Source organism: Nicotiana sylvestris, chromosome 9 (genome assembly GCF_000393655.2).
Source record: "Nicotiana sylvestris chromosome 9, ASM39365v2, whole genome shotgun sequence".
In the NCBI taxonomy this organism is placed as follows: Eukaryota; Viridiplantae; Streptophyta; class Magnoliopsida; order Solanales; family Solanaceae; genus Nicotiana; species Nicotiana sylvestris.
Genome location: NC_091065.1, coordinates 158,707,458 through 158,728,575, shown reverse-complemented (window position 1 = coordinate 158,728,575; position 21,118 = coordinate 158,707,458). Strand labels below are relative to the sequence as shown.

At 42.3% G+C, this 21,118-nt stretch overlaps 1 protein-coding gene across 1 annotated transcript; it reads right to left on the bottom strand.

Annotated features, from left to right (window-relative positions):
• Positions 1 to 1,251: 1,251 nt before the first annotated feature.
• Positions 1,252 to 10,765, bottom strand: LOC138878484 (uncharacterized). Its single transcript, XM_070158167.1, has 2 exons — positions 10,253 to 10,765; positions 1,252 to 1,374 (listed from the first exon to the last, which is right to left on the bottom strand). Exons 1-2 carry the CDS (start codon positions 10,763 to 10,765, stop codon positions 1,252 to 1,254), a joined length of 636 nt encoding a protein of 211 aa, XP_070014268.1.
• Between the last annotated feature and the right edge of the window lie 10,353 nt (positions 10,766 to 21,118).

The following is a 21,118-nucleotide window of genomic DNA, read 5'->3' as shown; positions in this document are numbered from 1 at the left end:
CAGAGTTATTATAACCCAAATGTCAAATAATATAAATAGACCACCCCCAAATGAAAAATAAGCATTGTCCCTTATGCTTAACAAAAATAAAAACAGGGAAAAGGTAGAGAGTTAAGAGAACTCCTTATGCGGTCTCAGTCTCCATAGGATCATCAGCAACCTTAGGCTCAAGTTATATCTCATCATTACTAGGCTGAGGGTTAATTGGGTTGCTGAACATCCAGATTATCTCCTCAATAGTGTGCGAAGTGGAAACCGGCTCCTCAGACTGGCCGGCTGATGCCCTTGGTGCTATCTGTGTTGCTGATGGTGCTGTCTCCATGAGTAGGTCTAATGGCAAATCTCCGGCAAATGCAATCTTCTCGACCTCTTTTGTCAACTTCTCCATTGACCTCTTTGATGCTAGAGACTTCTTCATCTTTCTGACCTGCTTGCTCAAATTTGCAATGACCTTCCCATGCGCCACTAGAGTATCTGTAATGGTCTTCTGGTTTTGCAGAATCTTTTTCAATGCTTCTTTCACTAACGGAGGTACTTGTGGCTGTGATGGAGCTGCTGGGGCTGAGGACTGTGATACAACAACACTGGATATATCAGTCAGCTTTGTAGTAGTTGCATGCATCTAGTTGTTGAGACTCGCCAATGTCTGGGAGACTCGCAGTGCAGTCTAAGGATAAGCAGAGGAAGCTAGCACTGGCAATGGTACTAAAAGTCTAACAGAAGCAGGTGGGTTGGTAGAAGAAGATGGTCACATGGCTGATGTCCCATTAGAAGTATCGGCTGCTGTGGAAGGCTCGACAGTTGAATTAGTAACTACTACTGCTGGCTCCTCAGACTGGCCAGCAGAGGTAGTATCTTTATTTTTGAACTTCGGGTTGTCAGCCCCCTAGCGGTGGTACCAGGAGAAAGGCTTCTTGATTTTCACATCTGTATCATAATGCTTTGACTCCACCCTTTGATCCTTGAATTATATATATTGAGGAAGTTCAGGTATGTATATGATCTTTCTTCCTTCTAGACAGCTAAAGTGATATTGGTGGACATGATGGCACCAACACTTATCGGATACCCTTCCATAATTGAAGCCACCAAGATTGCATGGGGAAGTGGGAGCATGTTTTCATTGAGACATGGGTAAATGCGGCTACACACAAATGTTTGCCACCCATTTGCTTCAAAGTTTAGGGTGGCCCGAAAAATTGGAACCCCTACTGCGAGCCATAGAAGTGTTGACCCTGGGATTGTTAGAATCTAATCCAACCACGGATAAGCTGCATCACCCATGGCTAGCTTCTCCAAATACTGCACTACTTCCACTTCTTCAAACCCCATAAATTTGTTCAGTGCAACGGGGTCAAAGCAAATTTTTAGATTCTGCACTTTGGTCACCTTAGTACCCTTTTAGATGTGAGTAACATTCGCGTAGAATTCTTTGACCAGGTACATATTTGCATCTAGTTCACGCGTAGAATTGGAACCCTTTTTGCCGGTAATACAATTGTCACGCCCCAACCTCGGGGAGCGCGACCGGTGCACGACCGAGTGAACCCGGTCGAGCAAGCCTATTCAGCCTCTCCTACCCGACTCATTCATAACCCAAGAGGGAAACACATCACCATTTGTTAAATATGGGAGAGATCAGTTATATAAATATGTAAACGTTGCTAGTTCATTTTTACTTAAACACCATATGCCATAGTTAAGTTTCACAAAAGTAAATACAATTGACAATCTAGTGGAAGAGTTCCAAAATACAATGTGATCCAATGACCACCCTGACACCCATATATGACCTACATAAATGTCTACGGAGCCTCTAATGATACAAAAGACCAACATGACAATGCCAGCAACAAGGCCCCGGCGATACCTCAAAACTTAAAAATTTATACAAAAGAAGAACTACATAACCCCTGGGAGAATTAGGGGCTCACCAAGACTGCTATGAGGAAAGAAAGAGAGCACCACTATCTGCGATCGGTGCTATCTGCGATGGAACCACCTACATCCATTTAAAGATGTAGCGCCCCCGACAAAAGGAACGTTAGTACTGTAGAACAGTACTAGTATGTAAGGCAAACACAAATCTCAATAGAATGAACAATGAAAACAAATAGAAGGTAGTTAAAATAATCAATAAGTACTTCACAGGATTACAAAGAAACACCAAATAAGGACCACATCGTTCCGATTCAATCTTTTCATCTCTTTAGGTTAGTATCTTCAGTGCCAAGTGTCACACCTCCTTGTTACACACCCTAGGGTATATATATATATATAGGGAGTTTTTCCAATTAAAGTGACATTATTCGACATGAGATTGTTTATTCATTTTTATTCAGAGTCGCCACTTGGGATGGTTTGTTTTCTGGTGTTCCAAGTCACCGGTTTATTTTAAAATCCCAAATCGAGGAATTTCAACTTTCCTTTTGAAGTCTGTGAACCAGAAATTCTAAGTAAGGAATTTTTTTAACCCGAGGGAAGGTGTTAGGCACTGCCGGATTCCGTGGTTCTAGCACGGTCGCTTAAACTATTATAATTGGCCTATTATCTGATTTTAATACATGTTTTAACCTATGGTATAATTTTAACTTAATAAATCGCTTTTAATCATTTTTAGGAAGATTCAACGTTATTTAAAATATGCCTTGAACCACGCCACATGAAATGCACCTGCGGTCCACGACACATTTTATTTAAAGTTGTTGAGATTTGGATTTGGGTCACATGAAATGCACACCCGAGTTTAGGAAGGTAATATTATTAAAATACGCGCCTAAAGCAACTACACGTTTTTAAATTTGCGAGGGCCATGAAAATTTGCTAAATGGAACGCCTCGATTTCTAAGAATTTTAAAAGATATAATTAAGTAAGGGCCACGCATTTAGAGATTCTATTTGGCGCGGCGCACCTCGATTCTACTTTAAAAGGGTATTCAAACCAATATTCGGAGGGCCATAGACTATTCGTGTTGCTAATATGGCTCAACTCCACCGACTACTTAAAGAAATTACAACTGTTCGTAAAATGATGCCCAACTTCAGTTCTTCAAATCTAGAGGCTGCCCAACTGCAATGGGCCTCCCTTCAACTTAAGAAAAATTCGATACTCAGGCCCAAAAAAGGTGCCCAAATATTGGCGAGCATAGGCTGCAGGCACAGAATTTGGAATCGAACCCCAATAGAGGCAAACAGGTGTGAGAACCAAAGAGATATGCCTATTGTGTCATTTATCACTTGACGAAAGCAAATTATTTAATACTACACCTTGCTATCAATTCACAATTTTACTTTAGGCACTATTACCCTCACTCATAAAACAAGCTTGTACGATCATCAATGTAACATGCCTAACCTTAAACTTATGTCCATAATTAATTGACCTCATACATGCAAAGGGCTCAGCATAGAACTTATAGGTTTTCAAATTTGATTTTAAAACTTCAGCTACATCTACAGCCCTTCGAACACTTTAAAAAAAAACTCAATGATCGCCTAGCTATAATATGCTCGATAGAAGATTGAATTCCACACTAAACACAAGCCAAATATAGTTCTTAAGAGTGTGCTGTTAGCAGCCAATAAAGCACAATGCATCAAACGAATCATAACAAGGGAGTTCAGAAAAACAGGAAAATAAAACTATGAACTAGAAAGTTGATGTTATGCTACCATGTAGCCATGCAGGTTTCAGAATATGTACCTGGAAATTACAAAAAGGAAAAAAGGTGAGGGCAACAAACAGCTGTAGCAGTAATGCAACAGATCCAGCAATAGCAAAAACCAAAATAGTAGAACTCAACAGCAGTAAGCAAGGTCCCAAATTCAACCAAATACACGGTGAACTCAAACTCAAACACCAATGAAACAGTGACCTTGACCCAGAACTCAACCCCAAACTCTAAAATAAGAACAAGTTCAAGCCATTTCACACACCAGCTGAGCCAAGGATTCCCTTAGCAAGTTGAAATTTCAAAAATCAGAAGTGGAACTCAATGGAACAGTGGTTTTTCTTCAAATTTTAGCCGTTCTCTTTTTCTGAGTTTTCTTAACCTTCTAAAAATCTCTCTATCTGAATGGAAACCGAAGTAACTATGCCTTTATAGGCAAGTTACTAGGGCAGCCTTAAGGGTTCAGTTTTATCATTTTAGTCCTTTTCAAATTTTCCTTATTGCTACCTAGTCCTTCATTTACTGACTTGTTGGTCAAGTAAGTATATCATGCAGCTTCTGGGAAGCTTCTCAGGCAGTTACTTGAGAGATTCTCTCAGTACATTACCCAAAATAACCCTTAGTTACCCCTGTATTTTAACTTAAGAACCTAGACAGAACATGGGTCCAAATTGACCCAATTATTCAATTCAAAAATCTAGGCCTTCCATACTAGATTGAATCTCTTTCCTGGGTTTCTGACTTCGAAGCCCGTATAGATTCATTGGGCTAGGCAGAATTGTCCAAGAGAAAAATCGGACTTCTTTTCTTTAAAAACCAAAAATGAAGTAACACAAAGAAACATAGAAATTAAAATGACATGCATGAACAAACTCGACTTTAACACATACAAACAGAAATAATTAAAAATGGAGGCAAAATAGAAGAGACGAAATAAGAGGAGATGGAGACTAGAACTTAAGCGAACAAAATGAATGAAGGGAAAAGAACTGAAAAATACCTAAACCCGGTGGACAAAGTCTTGAAAATCTTCAAAGAAAACTTCGATTTTTGAATGAAATGGGCCTTAATCGTGTGTTCTCAAACGAAAACACACGAATAAAACCAATTTTGTCATTAAACCTTCGTTAAACTCAACTGACTTGGGTTTGGGATTTTAGGGTTCAAACCTTTGATTTAACATTCGATGAGTTCTGGGGTGATTTTAAGGAAAAAGGGTTATGGATTTGGTGTGAGGGGGTCATGGGAGTTGCAGGGTGTTAATTTGGGGTTGAACAGGGGTGGCGCTGCCGCCGGAGAGAACAATGGCGGCACTAGGGTTTCCCTTTTAAATCAAGATTCGAGGCGTTCCAGACAGATTCGAAAGAAAATAAGTAAGGATTCAGAACGGGGAGGTGAAGGGGAGTCTGCAATGTTGATTTGGTGTTCATTGGGACCGGCGCTGCTAGACTGAGGCGGTGGGATTTCGGCGCGGCGTTAGGGCTTTGGGTAAGGGTCTCCGGAGAAGGGTGAGGTGAAAGAGATGAAACGAGAGGGGGGTAGGGTAACGTTTGTACATATATATATTATTTATTCCCCAGTTCCGGACCGTTGGAATAAGGAGATCCAATGACCGTGATCAAAGGGTAATCAAACGACGTCGTTTTGGTTACTGGGGGTTTGGACCGGGCTGAACCTGGATCTGGGCCGATTCTAGACGGGTAATGAGGAATAATCGTTTGGGCCTATGGAATTTTAAATAAAAAGGGCCCAAACAGACTCCTTATTCAAATTGTTTTCTTTTTCTTTTTCAATTTCAAATCCTTTTCCTTTTCAAATTAAAATAAACCAAAATTAAATTTTTAAAACGAAATTAACCTACCCAATTAGATTAATCACTCATCATAGTATTTAGAATAATTAATTAAACCCTAAATTCAAAGAAAAACTATAAAATTTAAAATTAAAGATTTAAAATGCAAAAATGAAATATTTTTGTGATTTTCATATATTATAAAACAAACTAATTTACTAATTAATGTAAAAAATGTAAAATTAAATCCTAAATGCAGTGCATGATATTTTTTGCTATTTTTCATGATTTATATAAAATTAATTATGCACACAAAATGTAAACAAAACACGAAAATTGAGCAATTAATTCCTAAAAACCAAATAATAAAAGAAAAATCCTAATTTTGGAGATTCTGTAGGAGTAACTCATGCGAGGCAAAAATCACGTGCTCACAACTGCCCCTCTTTGTTCGGAGACACGAAGGGTTTCCAGGCAAAGATAAAATGAGCAATTATGAGGGATTTTTACCCGTTTGACACTCCATGGGAAACATTTTTGAAAAGAGTCTGATCAAACCCTGCTTCAAAGGTTGCCTACATATCCTTGGCTATAAAGGAATCAGGTCAATGTAGTTCTGGAAATTTCGGTAGCTGGGACTACTGGGAGCTTTGATTTCACTGCTGTTGCTGCTGCTACTGCTTGCTGACCTCCTTATTACACCAAAAAGGAAAATCTTAAGTTAAGCTAGCTAGGCCTATCAGCTACGGGTTACAAAATTCCTATCTATAAATCTCTTTAAAACATGATCTTGGGTCTTAGCTAATTTTGCTATGGACCCCGATCTAAATCTTGATGCTCGCTAGCTGTAGGTGTTTATTCTTTCTTCAGCATTGGATCAAGGTGGGACAGGCGAAGCTTGTGACTTCAGTTATTTCTTGAGCAGTCCGCATCTTACTCCGTTTCAACCTTTTGAATTCACTCCTTTTATTCTTTTTCTTCTTTCTTTATTCTGAATTGAGACTCATTCTTTCGGTCATCTCGAACCCTGTGTCTCGAGGTACAACTTGTTGGCAAAAGGCGACTAGGGAATGGAGGCCCTATGTCTAAAAGGCTCAACTCAGGGATTGGAGCCCTAATGTTGGCAAAAGGCGACTAGGGAATGGAGGCCCTATGTCTAAAAGGCTCAACTCAGGGATTGGAGCCCTAATGTTGGCAAAAGGCGACTAGGGAATGGAGGCCCTATGTCTAAAAGGCTCAACTCAGGGATTGGAGCCCTAATGTTGGCAAAAGGCGACTAGGGAATGGAGGCCCTATGTCTAAAAGGCTCAACTCAGGGATTGGAGCCCTAATGTTGGCAAAAGGCGACTAGGGAATGGAGGCCCTATGTCTAAAAGGCTCAACTCAGGGATTGGAGCCCTAATGTTGGCAAAAGGCGACTAGGGAATGGAGGCCCTATGTCTAAAAAGGCTCAACTCAGGGATTGATGTTGGCAAAACGGCGACTAGGGAATGGAGGCCCTATGTCTAAAAGGCTCAACTCAGGGATTGGAGCCCTAATGTTGGCAAAAAGGCGACTAGGGAATGGAGGCCCTATGTCTAAAAGGCTCAACTCAGGGATTGGGGCCCTAATGTTGACGAAAAGGCGACTAGGGAATGGAGGCCCTATGTCTAAAAGGCTCAACTCAAGGATTGGAGCCCTAATGTTGGCAAAAGAGTCGACTAGGGAATGGAAGCCCTATGTCTAAAAAGGCTCAACTTAGGGATTGGAGCCCTAATGTTGGCAAAAGGCGACTAGGGAATGGAGGCCCTATGTCTAAAAGGCTCAACTCAGGGATTGGAGCCCTAATGTTGGCAAAAAGGCAACTAGGGAATGGAGGCCCTATGTCTAAAAAGCTTAACTCAGAGATTGGAGCCCTAATATTGGCAAAAAGGCGACTAGGGAATGGAGGCCCTATATCTAAAAAGCTCAACTCTGGGATTGGGGCCCTAATGTTGGCGAAAAGGCGACTAGGGAATGGAGGCCCTATGTCTAAAAGCTCAACTCAGGGATTGGAGCCCTAATGTTGGCAAAAGGCGACTAGGGAATGGAGGCCCTATGTCTAAAAAGGCTTAACTCAGGGATTGGAGCCCTAATGTTGGCAAAAGGCGACTAGGGAATGGAGGCCCTATGTCTAAAAAGTTCAACTCAGGGATTGGAGCCCTAATGTTGGCAAAAGAGTAACAGATTGAGGTTGCGAATCTAAGCTATCATTTTGTTTAGATTTTCTTCTTTTTCTTTCTTTTTTTTCATTTCCTTTTTTGATAAAATTCAGGAAAGAACTTGGAGGAAACTTCCCTTTTTGGATTGATTATTTGCTGCAAAGCTGTTTCTAGCTTTTGTGCATCTTTTCCTTTTTGGCTGCACCTGCTTCTTGCACGGTTGCTCTGGATTGCACCTGTTTCAATTTTTTTTCAAACAAAGAACAATTGTTAGTTTGAAACGGTAGTCAGTTTTTGTGGCCTTGATTGTCTCAACACTCGATCTCGGCCCGAACCTTTGTTGAGAATCTCTGCTGCTTAGTGGTTTTCTAAAGATGGATCTATTGTTCAAACTAAGGGACTTAACTTTTAAGATTTTATGACGGCTTACCCATGTGGGGCTTCGACCCTTTCACTTTATTCCGCCTTTAGGCTTTTGCCTTTGGCTTTCTTTTCCTTTCAATAAATTTGATTTCAAAGCATCAGCAGTCGGGATCGACTTGATGCACCCGCTAAGGCTGGGTACTTTTCTTTAGCTTCTGATAGGCAGGACCCTGTAAAGCCAATCTTACCACCTTTTCTTTGTATTAGTTTCGAAAACAGAGTTAGACCGAAAGGGATTCAAGGAAAAGTAAGCAAAAGTCAAGAAAATGAATTTAGAGAGAAGTGTCCCTTTCGGGGAGGAAGAACGGACTTATCTGGGGTGTATGCAGACTTCAATAGACATGACATGCTTCTTGGACTAGATGACCGATCTGCACAACTATCCAACTTCTCACATACCCATTGCGACCCGTGTTTTTAAACCGAGAAACCTTGCCAGGACTCTTTCAATACCAATGGTGGTGAGGGATTTCTTCTTTTCGATCAACGGCACCCTTTACGGGTTTTCGCCAATCGACCTCTCTCATTTCTCTTCTCACCGTCGCCTTATAGTGCTCTTTACGAGTTTTCAATAACAAGACTCTCTCATTTTTCATTTCTCTGCTTGCCATCGCCTCATGGTGCCCGTGTGGGTTTTCACCAATAAGACTCTCTCATTTTGTTTCTCTCGTTTGATTGCATCGGATCCAAATAGTTGTGTTTTCTAATTCCGACGCCTTTGCTGATTGATCTGAAGGACTTGAACAAGGTTTGGTTAAAAATAATCTGGATGAAATTACAAGTTTGGAACCGTTCAGGTAGGCTCATTGCCGAACCATTATAACATCTTCCCCAGTTTCACTTTTGGGGAAAATTGGATTTTTGTTTTGGTGTGACTGAACCCCAGGGAGAGGCTGCCTACGTATCCTTTCGGAATCAAGTCGAACGTAGTTCAGAGAAACATTTGTTTTGTTGTTTTTGCTTTTGCTTTTGCTTGCTTTTCTCTTCTTTTTTTAACACTTTACGGTTCCCAAGAGGGTAATCAAAGAAGAGTAACCGGCTCAAATGGGTTTGCAAAGGGTGTGGAGTGTTTGGGTAGCGAGAATGAAAGCCTTCGTCATCCCAATCGGACAAAGTTGTCACTGCAGAAAAGCTAAACATAATACCTTTTGACTGCATCCGCATTTACAGCTGCTTCGGGATCATTCCATTCAATATCGCCCAAATACAATGCCCCTTTTGGCAATAGTTTTCTGATGATATGGGACCTTCCAATTAGGAGAAAATTTTCCTTTTGCTTCCTGGTGATGGGGAAGGATGCGCCTTAACACGAGTTGCCCTACTTCGAAATTTCTAGGCCGCACTTTCTTGTTGTAGGTACGGGCCATTCTTTGTTGGTACAACTGTCGGTGGCAGACCGCGACCATTCTCTTTTCATCGTTCAAGGTTAACTGTTCCAGCCGGGTTTTAACCCACTCACTATCTTCAATTTCAGCCTCAACGATGATCCGAAGAGAGAGGATTTCAACCTCCGCGGGTATTACGGCTTTAGTGCCATAAACCAAAAGATACGGGGTGGCTCAAATTGATGCGCGCACAGTAGTGTGATATCCCAACAATGCAAACGGTAACTTTTCATGCCACTGCCTGGAACTTTGAATCATCTCTCTCAAAATCTTTTTGATGTTTTTGTTTGCTGCTTCGACGACACCATTGGCTTTGGGCCGATAAGGGGTAGAGTTCCGGTGCGTTATCTTGAATTGTTTGCATATCTCTCCTATCAAATGACTATTCAAGTTGGCAGCATTGTCGGTGATAAGAGTTGCAGGAATGCCAAAACGATAGATAAGATTGGAGTGCACGAAATCTACCACAGCTTTCTTAGTGACAGATTTGAGAGTGATGGCTTCAACCCATTTCGTGAAGTAGTCAATGGAAACTAGTATGAATAAGTGCCCATTTGATGCTTTTGGCTCGATTGGCCCAATGACGTCCATACCCCAAGCAACAAATGGCCAAGGTGCTGACATGGGATGCAGTTCTGTGGGAGGTGCATGAATCAAATCACCGTGCACCTAATACTGATGACACTTCCGAACAAAGCTGAAACAGTCCTTTTCCATGGTCATCCAGTAATAGCCCGCTCGAAGGAGTTTCTTTGCTAAAACATGCCCGTTCATGTGGGGTCCGCATACTCCCGCGTGTACCTCATGCATGATTCTTCTAGCCTTTTCCGCGTCAACACATCTCAACAAGTTGAGGTCCGGAGTTCTCTTGTACAAGACATCACCACTCAAAAAGAAACCACTCATGTGCCGCCTAATGGTTCTCTTCTGGTCTCCGCTGGCTTGCTCGGGATATTCTTGCATTTTCAAAAACCTTTTTATGTCATGATACCATGGTTGGGTATTTGGTGTTGTTTCAACCATATTACAATAACCATGCCTTTCCCGAATTTGGATTTCCAATGGATGAATGTAGGCATTACCTGGGTACGGCAGCATTGAGGCTAAAGTGGCAAGTGTATCAGCTAGTTCATTGTGGTAGCGAGGAATGTACCTGAACTCTATTGACTTGAATCGTTTGCCGAGTTCTTCCACATGTTGCCTATAAAGAATAAGCTTGATATCTCGGGTTTCCCATTCTTCTTGAGCTTGTCGGATAATCAAATCTGAGTCTCCCATGATTAACAGTTCTTCAACATCTTTGTCTATTGCCATGTTCATGCCCATAATGCAAGCTTCGTACTCAGCAGTGTTGTTTGTGCAGAAAAACCGAAGCCTAGCGGTGGCCGGGTAATGCTAACCGGTGGGCAAGATCAAGATTTCCCCAATTCCGACACCTTTTGCGTTTACCTCTCCATCGAAGAACATTTTCCAAGCATTGATGTCTTTGGATATTGCCTCAACTGAGTTTACCTCTTCATCCGGGAAGTAAGTTTTCAAAGATTGGTATTCATCATCGATCAAATTTTCAGCCAAATGATCTGTTAACGCCTGGGCAATCATTGTCGTGTGAGTGACATATACTATGTCGAATTCCGTAAGCAAGATCTGTCACTTTGCTAGTCTCCCAGTGGGCATTGTCTTCTGGAATATGTATTTTAAAGGATCCAACCTGGTTATGAGGTAAGTGGTGTAGGCTTGCAAATAAAGCCTCAGCTTCTGAGCGATCCATGTCAAAGCGCAGCAGGTCCTTTCCAACAAAGTGTATTTGGCTTCATAACTGGTGAATTTCTTGCTCAGATAGTAAATAGCCTTCTCTCTCTTTCCGGTCAAATAGTGTTGCCCGAGGACGCAGCCGAAAGAATTTTCCAAGACTGTCAGGTACAAGAACAAAGGCCTCCCTGGCTCAGGTGGGACCAAGACTGTCGGATTCGACAGATATTCCTCGATTTTATCAAAAGCTCCTTGACATTCATCTATCCACTTGCTTGCTGCGTCTTTATTCAGCAATTTGAATATGGGTTCACATGTGGATGTCAACTGGGTAATGAATCGGCTGATGTAGTTCAATCTACCCAACAGACTCATAACATCCTTCTTGGTTTTCGGAGGAGGCGAATCTCGAATAGACTTTACCTTTGTTGGGTCTAACTCGATGCCTCTCCGACTGACGATGAATCCCAAGAGTTTGTCGGATGGTACCCAAATGAACATTTGGCTAGGTTCAACTTCAAATCATATTTGCGCAGCTGCTCAAAAAACTTTCTCAAGTCCCGCACGTGGTCGTCTTGGGTTTTGGATATGATGATTACATCGTCCACATACACCTCTATCTCTTGGTGCATCATATCGTGAAAAATGGCTGTCATGGCCCTCATATAGGTTGCCCGGCATTCTTGAGACCAAATGGCATGACTATGTAATAGTATGTACCCCAAGGTGTGGTAAAAGCTGTCTTCTCTGCATCTTTTTCATCCATCAACACCTGGTGATATCCTGCGTAACAATCCACGAAGGACTGTATCTCATGCTTGGCGCAGTTATCAACAAGGATGTGGATGTTCGGCAAAGGGAAGTTATCTTTGGGACTTGCCTTATTTAAGTCTCTATAATCCACACATACTCGGGTCTTCCCGTCTTTCTTTGGAACTGTGACTACATTAGCTAACCATGTGGTGTACCGGACCACTCGGATCACCCTCGATTTCAACTGCTTCGTGACCTCTTCTTTGATCTTGTCACTGATATTAGTTTTGAACTTCCTTTGCTTTTGCTGGACTGGGGGACAATCAGGGTATGTTGGCAACTTGTGAACTACCAAATCAACACTCAGCCCAGGCAGGTCGTCATATAACCAAGCAAACACATCTTTGAACTCAAACAGGAGTTGAATTAATGCATCTCGAGTTTTTCCATCTGTGAAAATGCTTATCTTGGTTTCCCTGATTTCTTCAGAACTACCCAAATTAACCGGTTTAGTATCATTTAAGTTCGGCTTAGGTTTATTCTCAAATTGTTCCAATTCTCGATTTATTTCCCTAAAAGCCTCATCTTCATCGTATTTCGGCTCTTGGTTCATTATTTCGCAATTAGACAGCATGTTTGGATCTGGGCATGAAGTCTGCAAGCATGTCATGTTATTTAAAGCCGCATTATTAGAACTGAAAGAAAAGAGAAAAATGACAAAATCAGAAAGAATAAAGAAAGATGAACGATGAAATATTGATTTCATTTCTTGGAATTTGAAGATAACAGGGTTTACATCAGAAAATTAAAAGACAAGAAGCTAAAACAAACATCCGAGTTACACCTTGAAATAACTCGTGATGTAGAAAAAGTGGCAGGACAGGTCTACCGGGACTCCCGCCTGATCGTGAATGGCGTAGCCTTCCAATTCCGCAGCTTAGCGTTAGGTCCCATATATAGCACCTCAGCGGTGCTTGAGCCTTTCCCTGGCTGAACCATGTGGGCTTCATATAGTATCTTTCTCATCGCCCCACAGATCTCTTCAATCTCTTCGGCCGTGAAGACCTCATATTCTTCTTCCTCATGGTATTTTGGCTTGACAAATGTTCTGGACAGATACGACACCGACTAAGGCAAGACCCAACCATCATTCTTTCTATCATTTGCCCATTTTACATCAGCTGGAGTGGGTCGGAAGCCTATCCCAAAGAACTTTTCACTGGCGGTCAGGGTGACAGGTTCAGTTATTCCTTGCAATGATTTCCTAATCCCTTTACCCGATTTGAAGCCATGTCTGATCATTTCTTTGGCCACCATGATTGATTCCTTAGAAAGAAAGGGTTGAGGGAAAGGGTTTCCCTCTTCGTACTGGTCTGCGACCACAATTTCAAAGGCTTGGTAAACTATGTGCTCACTCCCCTCTCTCGCTTAAAGGCATCAGACTAATGGGTCCCGATAAATTGATTGCTCATCTTCCCCGTGGACCACAATCTCTTGATCTTCATGCTCAAATTTTACCATCTGATGGAGGGTAGAGGGTACAACCTGGTTGCATGAATCCATGGCCTTCCCAAGAAAAAATTGTAAGATGTGTCCATGTCCAGAATCTAGAAGGTCACTTTAAAGTCTACTGGGCCGATGGTCAGAATCAGATCGATCTCTCCAACTGTGTCCCTTTTTATACCATCAAAAGCCCGTACACAGACATTGTTGGGTCAAATTCTTTTGGTCCCGATTTCCATGCGCTGTAGAGTTAAGAGTGGGTAGATATCTACCCCAGAGTCTTCGTCGAACATAACCCTTTTCACATAGTACCCTTCGCATTTGACTGTCAGGTGCAGGGCTTTGTTATGCGCGGCCCCTTCTGGGGGCAAGTCATTTTTGCTGAAGGAAATCTGGTTAATTGTGAAAAACCTTTCTGCCCTCCTCTCCAACTGTTCAACAGAAGTCTCAATAGGAACATATGCTTCATTAAGGGTCTTGATCAATACCTTCTGATGTTCGGTAGAGTTCATCAGCAAAGCCAACAAGGAGACTTGTTCGGGAAATTTTCGAAGCTGGTCAATCACCTCATAATCCGCCATTTTCATCTTTTGAAAGAAAGTCTCCGCTTCTTTGGCACTCACGGGCTTCTTAGATGGGAAGCACTTTCGATTTGCATTATTCACCTCTTCCAAGTTAGAATACTTTTCAACGGGGTTATTTTCTTGAACTTCTCCTTAGATTACTTTGCCCTTATAGGTCACCACCGTTTTGTTGTAGTTCCAGGGCACAGCTGTAGGATCTATCATGGGCCTCTGTGGCGCATGTCCAATAACCACGGGCACACTCAGCCTTGGTGGATTAATATGCCCCCGCATCACAAAGGCTCCCTTGGGCACATACATTTGGGCTGCCTTGTTCAGCTCGAATCTCCTAGGAGGACTCAAAGTCATATGTTTTTCTTTGCGGCCCCGAGGGACATAGAGAACAGCATCTTTGGGAGGTGTTGCCCCAATCCCCACTTCAACTTTCTTCTCCGATTTTGGAGGGGTGGTTTTGTTCTTTTCCTCCCCTTTGTCTTGCTTCGAGGCAACTTTTGGTTTCTTTTCTACGTCAGCAATGGCAATGATGGCCTTCAATGCCGGGTCAAATTCCTTGTCCTTACAAATCATGCCGATTACCTGCTCGTTGTTGTGTGCCGGCAGTGGGTAGTTAGTCACATTGTGAATATCTTCATCCCTTAGCACTATCTTCCTTTGTTCTATTAAGTTTTCTACGGCTCTTTTCAGAGTCCAATAGTCATCCGTGTCATGCCCTTCTGCCCCTGAGTGATAGGCGCATCGGGTACCGACTCTGTAAGCGGGTGATGCTGGGTTTTGCCTGGTTTGAGGAACCGGCTGTAGCAGACCCATTTGGGCAAGCTTTGGAAATAGACTGGAGTAGGATTCGCCGATTGGTGTGAAATTTGGCCTTCTAGTTGGCTCACGAGGGGGAAAATTGTTTTGTGGAGGACTGGGGTTGTAGTGGTTTTGGTTAGGAGGATGGTTTCTAAGAAATGGAGCTTGGTTACGGTTGGCTTATTGCTGTTGACGGACATAAGGTTGAGCATTCATGACCGTGTATGGGTGAGGAGCATAGGCCATGTCTTGGTGGGGGTAATAGTGTTGCGGGGTCTTTTCTAGGAGAAGGGATCTGGGAGTACGGTGTTTTTTTGTACCTGACGCTGCCATGGATGTTTCTTCCTTTTTCTTACCTTTTGCTATTCCTATGGACCCACCCTGAATGGCTTGGGAAGTAGCTCTGATAGCGGATTGGCTTAGAATTTGACCAGTTTTCAACCATTTCGCCAATCTTGATGGCTTCAACGAACAGTTTACCCATGGCGAACATCATATTTTGGAAGTAGTCGGCTTCCTGAGCTTGTAAGAAAAATGTGACCATTTCGACCTCATCCATCGGTGGTTTTGCCCTAGATGCCTGCTCTTGCCATTTAACTGTGTACTCCCGGAAGCTTTCCGAGGATTTCTTTTTCAAGTTCGTCAACGAGTTCATATCTGGAGCAATATCAATGTTGTACTGGAACTGTCTAACGAAGTCTCTAGCAAGATCATCCCAGATGTGCCAGCGGGATATATCCTGGTCCATATACCACTCAGAAACGATGCCAACTAGACTTTCTCCGAAATAGGCCATGAGCAGGTCTTCCTTTCCACCGGCCCCTTGCAATTGATTGCAATATTTCTTAAGATAAGCAATAGGATCATCGTGCCCGTCATATTTCTCAAATTTTGGGGTTTTAAATCCCAATGGTAGGTGCACATGGGGAAACATGAACAAGTCGGCATAGGATACACTTTTCTGTCCACTCAGGCCTTGTATGCTTTTGAGACTCTGTTCCGGATTTTTGGCGGTCTTTTCTTGCCCCGCAGTGAATTCAAATTGGGGCAGCTGAGGGTAAGTATAAGCAGGAAACTGAGGAAGTTCCATTTGGAAAGTGGGTGTTTGGAAGGTGAAAGCTGAGCGGTCATAACTGGGCCTAGGCAGTGTAGGTTGTGCTGGGGCCGAGCATGGGGGAGCGGTGAAGATATTCGAAGCTGCACCAAACATTGACACTTGGGGGCGAACCTCAGAAGGTGTTCCCAAAAAATGAGCTGAAATAGTTGGGTGTCCTAGTGGGGTATTTGGGTGACTGATCAGTATGGTGGAGGTACCGCTTGCTCTAGGAAAGAGTTCAGGGAATCCCAGGATGGCGCTTGGCGGTTGTCTTCCATTTTCCCAAGAATCCCACATCTGCATAACCCGAAGACGCAAGATTCTGTTTTCTTCGGCGACTGTCGATTCTGAGGTCGGGATGCCCGAGATTGGGCTATCATCCATGATGGGAATTGTTGGTAGAGTCATTTCTGAAGACATTCTGATGCTCCCCTTTGATCTAGTAAAGTATGGGTGCGAAGCCAGGTTACCACAAAAACCAACCACCGTTCTATAAAAACCTGGACTGGGTACAACAACAAATGGTTAGTTTGAAACAAATAATAGATAGGTAATCACATGTTGGGGCGTGATACACCTATACAGTTAAATGTATTTCTACATGTTTTGCAACGGTTGCATGTTTCATCCCAGCTTTACTTACTACTTTTTTTTGGGTTATGATTGAATCCTATGTAGATTGCCTACGTATCATGACCCCGCATGAATCAGACCAAACGTAGTTCTGGGGGCGTTCAAATGTAAAAATAAGTAATAGAATATTTTGGAATTTTCAATTCTTCATAAAAAGGAAATACTTTGGATTATAATGATTTAGAGCTAAAAGACTCAAAAAGGAAAACAACAGACTCCAAAAACACAATGACAATACAGACTCACGAACTGACTTAACAGACTCTGACAAAAGAAAAATACCGAATCGAAAATAAACTAACAGACTTCAACGGAAAAGAAAGATACAGACTCCAGTAAAATCAAGAATACATTAATGCTCTTGGTGCCCGCGGGAAATCATTCGGTCTCGCCGCCGGCCTAAATGCGAGATCCCCTTGCAGTCGCTCCAAATCATGCATAACTTGGCGGGCAAAAGTCGTCACTGCAGCGAAAATGGTTGTACGAGTCATGTCTTCGCATGCTTGGCATTTCCTGGTAATGTATTCAGCGACGGTTCTGATCCTTTCTCTAATTCTGCCTTTTTCCTGAAGCAACCGCCCTATCTGCTGATTCCGTTCTTCCAACACTTGTGAGTCATGAAGGTGTTGATCTTGCAACTGCTGCATTCCTTCCTCCATTTGAGCCATCAAATCATAACAGTATTCTCTATCGGCTTTGAATTCTTTAGCCTGCTTGGCTGCCTCGTTCTCGAGAGTGGTTACCTTTCTTCTTAGGCTAGTGATAGTCCCTTCATAGTTCCTCTTCATTTGTTGCACAAACTGTGCCCGCTCTTCTTCCTTCTTTGTCCGTTGTGCCCGAATTTTTGCTAGACTAGCTTCAGACTTTTCCAGGTCTTCTTGACATTCGAGGGCTTTCTTTTTAAGACCGCTTATAAGTCTTCTTTCTAGGTTTCTGGCAGCTATTTTTATCTTCCGAATCTGAGCTCTGAGGGCCTCATTTTCCTGAGTTAGTTTTTTCCCGCTTATAAGTCTTTCATTAGCCCGGCTTCTTTCCAGGTTTCTGGCAGCTATTTTTATCTTCCGAATCTGAGCTCTGAGGGACTCATTTTCCTGAGTTAGTTTTTTCTTTTCTCCCTCGTCTGCAGCGGTTTGAACACCATTTTCAAACTAAACCTCCATGACTCGCCTTTCCAACTGGCTTATTTTGGCGCTGTACTCGTTTTCTTTGGTCAACCAGTCCCATTGCACATGGGCCCCATCGGTGAACTGTTGGACATGGGGTCTCTTTGTGGGCCTTTTAGGAATCTAGAATCTTCTGCCGAACCAGACAATATACTTAGGGTCCACTTCACCTCTGGCTAGATCTCGCACCATGGTCTTAGGTTCAAGAAATCTACATTCATTCCATACTTGGCAAATTTTCCCTTCTGGAAATGTGGCTTTCAGGCCGAATTCAATGACATGTTTACTCAAATCTTCATCATTGGGGACAGTTTTAAACCTTCCTAATTGGCACAAAACCCTGTGTGGAGCACAAGGCTGGACGCTCCGGATGCCCATCGGGAGGAGGTAACACACTTCAGCTGACATGTACACTGCTTCGGTGGCAGGAAGCCATCCGAATGCCCACTCAATTTTATTGTCAGTCAAGGATCTCAAATGTGCAAGACAAGCTTCCGTACCTTCGGGGAATTCAATATCTGCCACTCGGCTTTCAAACTCTTCAATGCAACTCAAACCGGTCAAATCATAATTCATATACCCGACCCGGTGGCAGAGATGTTCTTGCACCCATAACTGTAGTAGCAGATTGCAGCCTTGGAAGAACTTTCCCCCTTCCCGACAGATAGTCAAGGCTCACTAAATTTCAGATAAGATTAGAGGAACCATAGTGTTGTTGGTTTTCTTGATCGCCACATCGATCATTCCAATAAGACCTATCTCTATATTACCATATTTTCGCGGGCGAACTACAACACCCAAGAAGGCTACCATAAAAGCTAAACCCCACCTTGCCTCTCATTTGTCTTTATTTCCGGCATGAGTTAGACCAGTGTTCGGCTCTTTAAAACCCCGGGGGTTACCATATCCATGATACAAGAATTAGAGCGTGTAATACCCTTCAAATAAGTTTTCGTCCCGAATATCCCGACTAACACTCAGCAAATCCAGAAATCTGTGGGGGGATACCGGTCTTGGGGCCAATGGATATCGACTTCTAAAGTTTCCATTAAGGCCCGCATAACCTGCAACCTCCTCCAATGTAGCTGTGAGCACAAAGTCAGAGAAACGGAACACATTGCGATTCGGGTCCCAAAAAGGTATTAAAGCTTCAATTATGTCCGACCTTGGCTTGACGTTCAATAGTCAGACAAGGCCTCCCAGAACTCTTACCACTGTTTCTATACTGCCTTTTCCTAGATCATTCCACCACATGTGGAGCTTTAAGAGGATCTCATCAAGGACTGTGAAGGGTTCAATTTCGTTTGTGCTCATCCTGCACATTTATTAAGGTGATTTAATAACTAATTTTGACCCAAAAGAGTAACACCATTTTTCAAAGTTTTGCTTCAAAAATAAAACCCGGTTTTGCAGATATGGCCTTTCAGCACTTCGGGGAAGAAGATTTTAAGGATGTGCTTGTTAACCGTTAAAAATGAACCAAGGTGGCTATTCTTGCAAAAATAGCCTTTCGGCACCCTTTTGGGGACATTCGGCTTATTTTAAACAAGAATGGCATCACCCGACTTATTTGTGACAAAAAATAAAATTTTGTTGTGTTTGGGCTATTTTTGCAAAAAGGCAAGTTGGACCCGATGAGGGTTGCCTACGTATCCCACATCCGGTGAGAATCAAACTGGCGTAGTTCGGGGAGATTGGACGAAAATAAACCAACTAATTCTAAAGACAAAACTTTCTTTATCTTTTTCTGTTTTTTTCTTTTTTTTTTCAAACTTTTTGCAGGGTTTCAGTATATTTTGGACTCAAGTAATTATCTCTCCGAGCCCTCACATTGAGTTTCTTTTTCCCAACTTTTCTCCTATTATTCATAAGCTGGTTAACATGCAAATCCGAAGCAAATAAATGCACAAGTAGCAAGTAAGATGCATCAGGATGGTCTTTTCATTTCGGGTACACCTGTCCTAGATAGACCCAACCCCTGTGTTGAGTCTCCAAGGTCAAATGCACGTGATGCAAACAAGCGTTCCTACTAGGGATCCGGCATGAGGCTTTGTTATACTAGGTTTAAAACCTGGGTTTATTGTTCTAGACCCGGCTTACCCGAGCGGACAACTCGAGCCGGGAGGGGCAGCGTACTGGGAATACAGAAGCTTCACCGGCTTAGCAACTTATCCAAACCTCGTTCTAAAATGGGAAAAGACTCTAGATAGAAGAGAAGCCACACGAAATGCACCCTTCTCCATGATTTAGAAGACTCAAAGAGAAGAAATGGTTTTGTAGCAGTTTATATACAATTCACAAAATATCAAAGCGGTAAAGCATTTAGCACATTAGGCTCAAACATGCAGAAAATTAGATAATAGATAAAGCCAATCATAATAGTTATTCTAAGATCGAATTCTTGAACCCTGAACCAGAGATTCTAGTTTCGATCCCCAGCAGAGTCACCAGAGCTATCACACCTCCTTTTTACACACCCGAGGGTATATATATAGGGAGTTTTTCCAATTAAAGTAACATTATTCGACATGAGATTGTTTATTCATTTTTATTCAGAGTCGCCACTTGGGATAGTTTGTTTTCTGGTGTCCCAAGTCACCGGTTTATTTGAAAATCCCAAATTGAGGAATTTCGACTTTCCTTTTGAAGTCTGCAAACCAGAAATTCTAAGTAAGGAATTCTGTTAACCCGAGGGAAGGTGTTAGGCACCCCCGGATTCCGTGGTTCTAGCACGGTCGCTTAAACTATTATAATTGGCCTATTATCTGATTTTAATACATGTTTTAACCTATGGTATAATTTTAACTTAATAAACCGCTTTTAATTATTTTTAGGAAGATTTAACATTATTTAAAATATGCATTGAACCACACCACATGAAATGCACCCACGGTCCACGACACATTTTATTTAACGTTGTTGAGATTTGGATTTGGGTCACATGAAATGCACACCCGAGTTTAGAAAGGTAATATTATTAAAATACACGCCTAAAGCAACTACGCATTTTTAAATTTGCGAGGGCCATGAAAATTTGTTAAATGTCATGCCTCGATTTCTAAGAATTTTAAAAGATATAATTAAGTGAGTTCCACGCATTTTGAGATTCTATTTGGCGCGGAGCACCTCGATTCTATTTTAAAAGGGTATTCAAACCAAAATTCGGAGGGCCATAGACTATTCGTGTTGCTAATTTGGCTCAACCCCACCGACTACTTAAAGAAATTGCAACTGTTTGTAAAATGATGCCCAACTTTAGGTCTTCAAATCGAGAGGCTGCCCAACTGCAATGGGCCTCCCTTCAACTTAAGAAAAATTCGATACTCAGGCCCAAGAAAGGTGCCCAAAATATTGGCGAGCATAGGCTGCAGACGTAGAATTTGGAATCGAA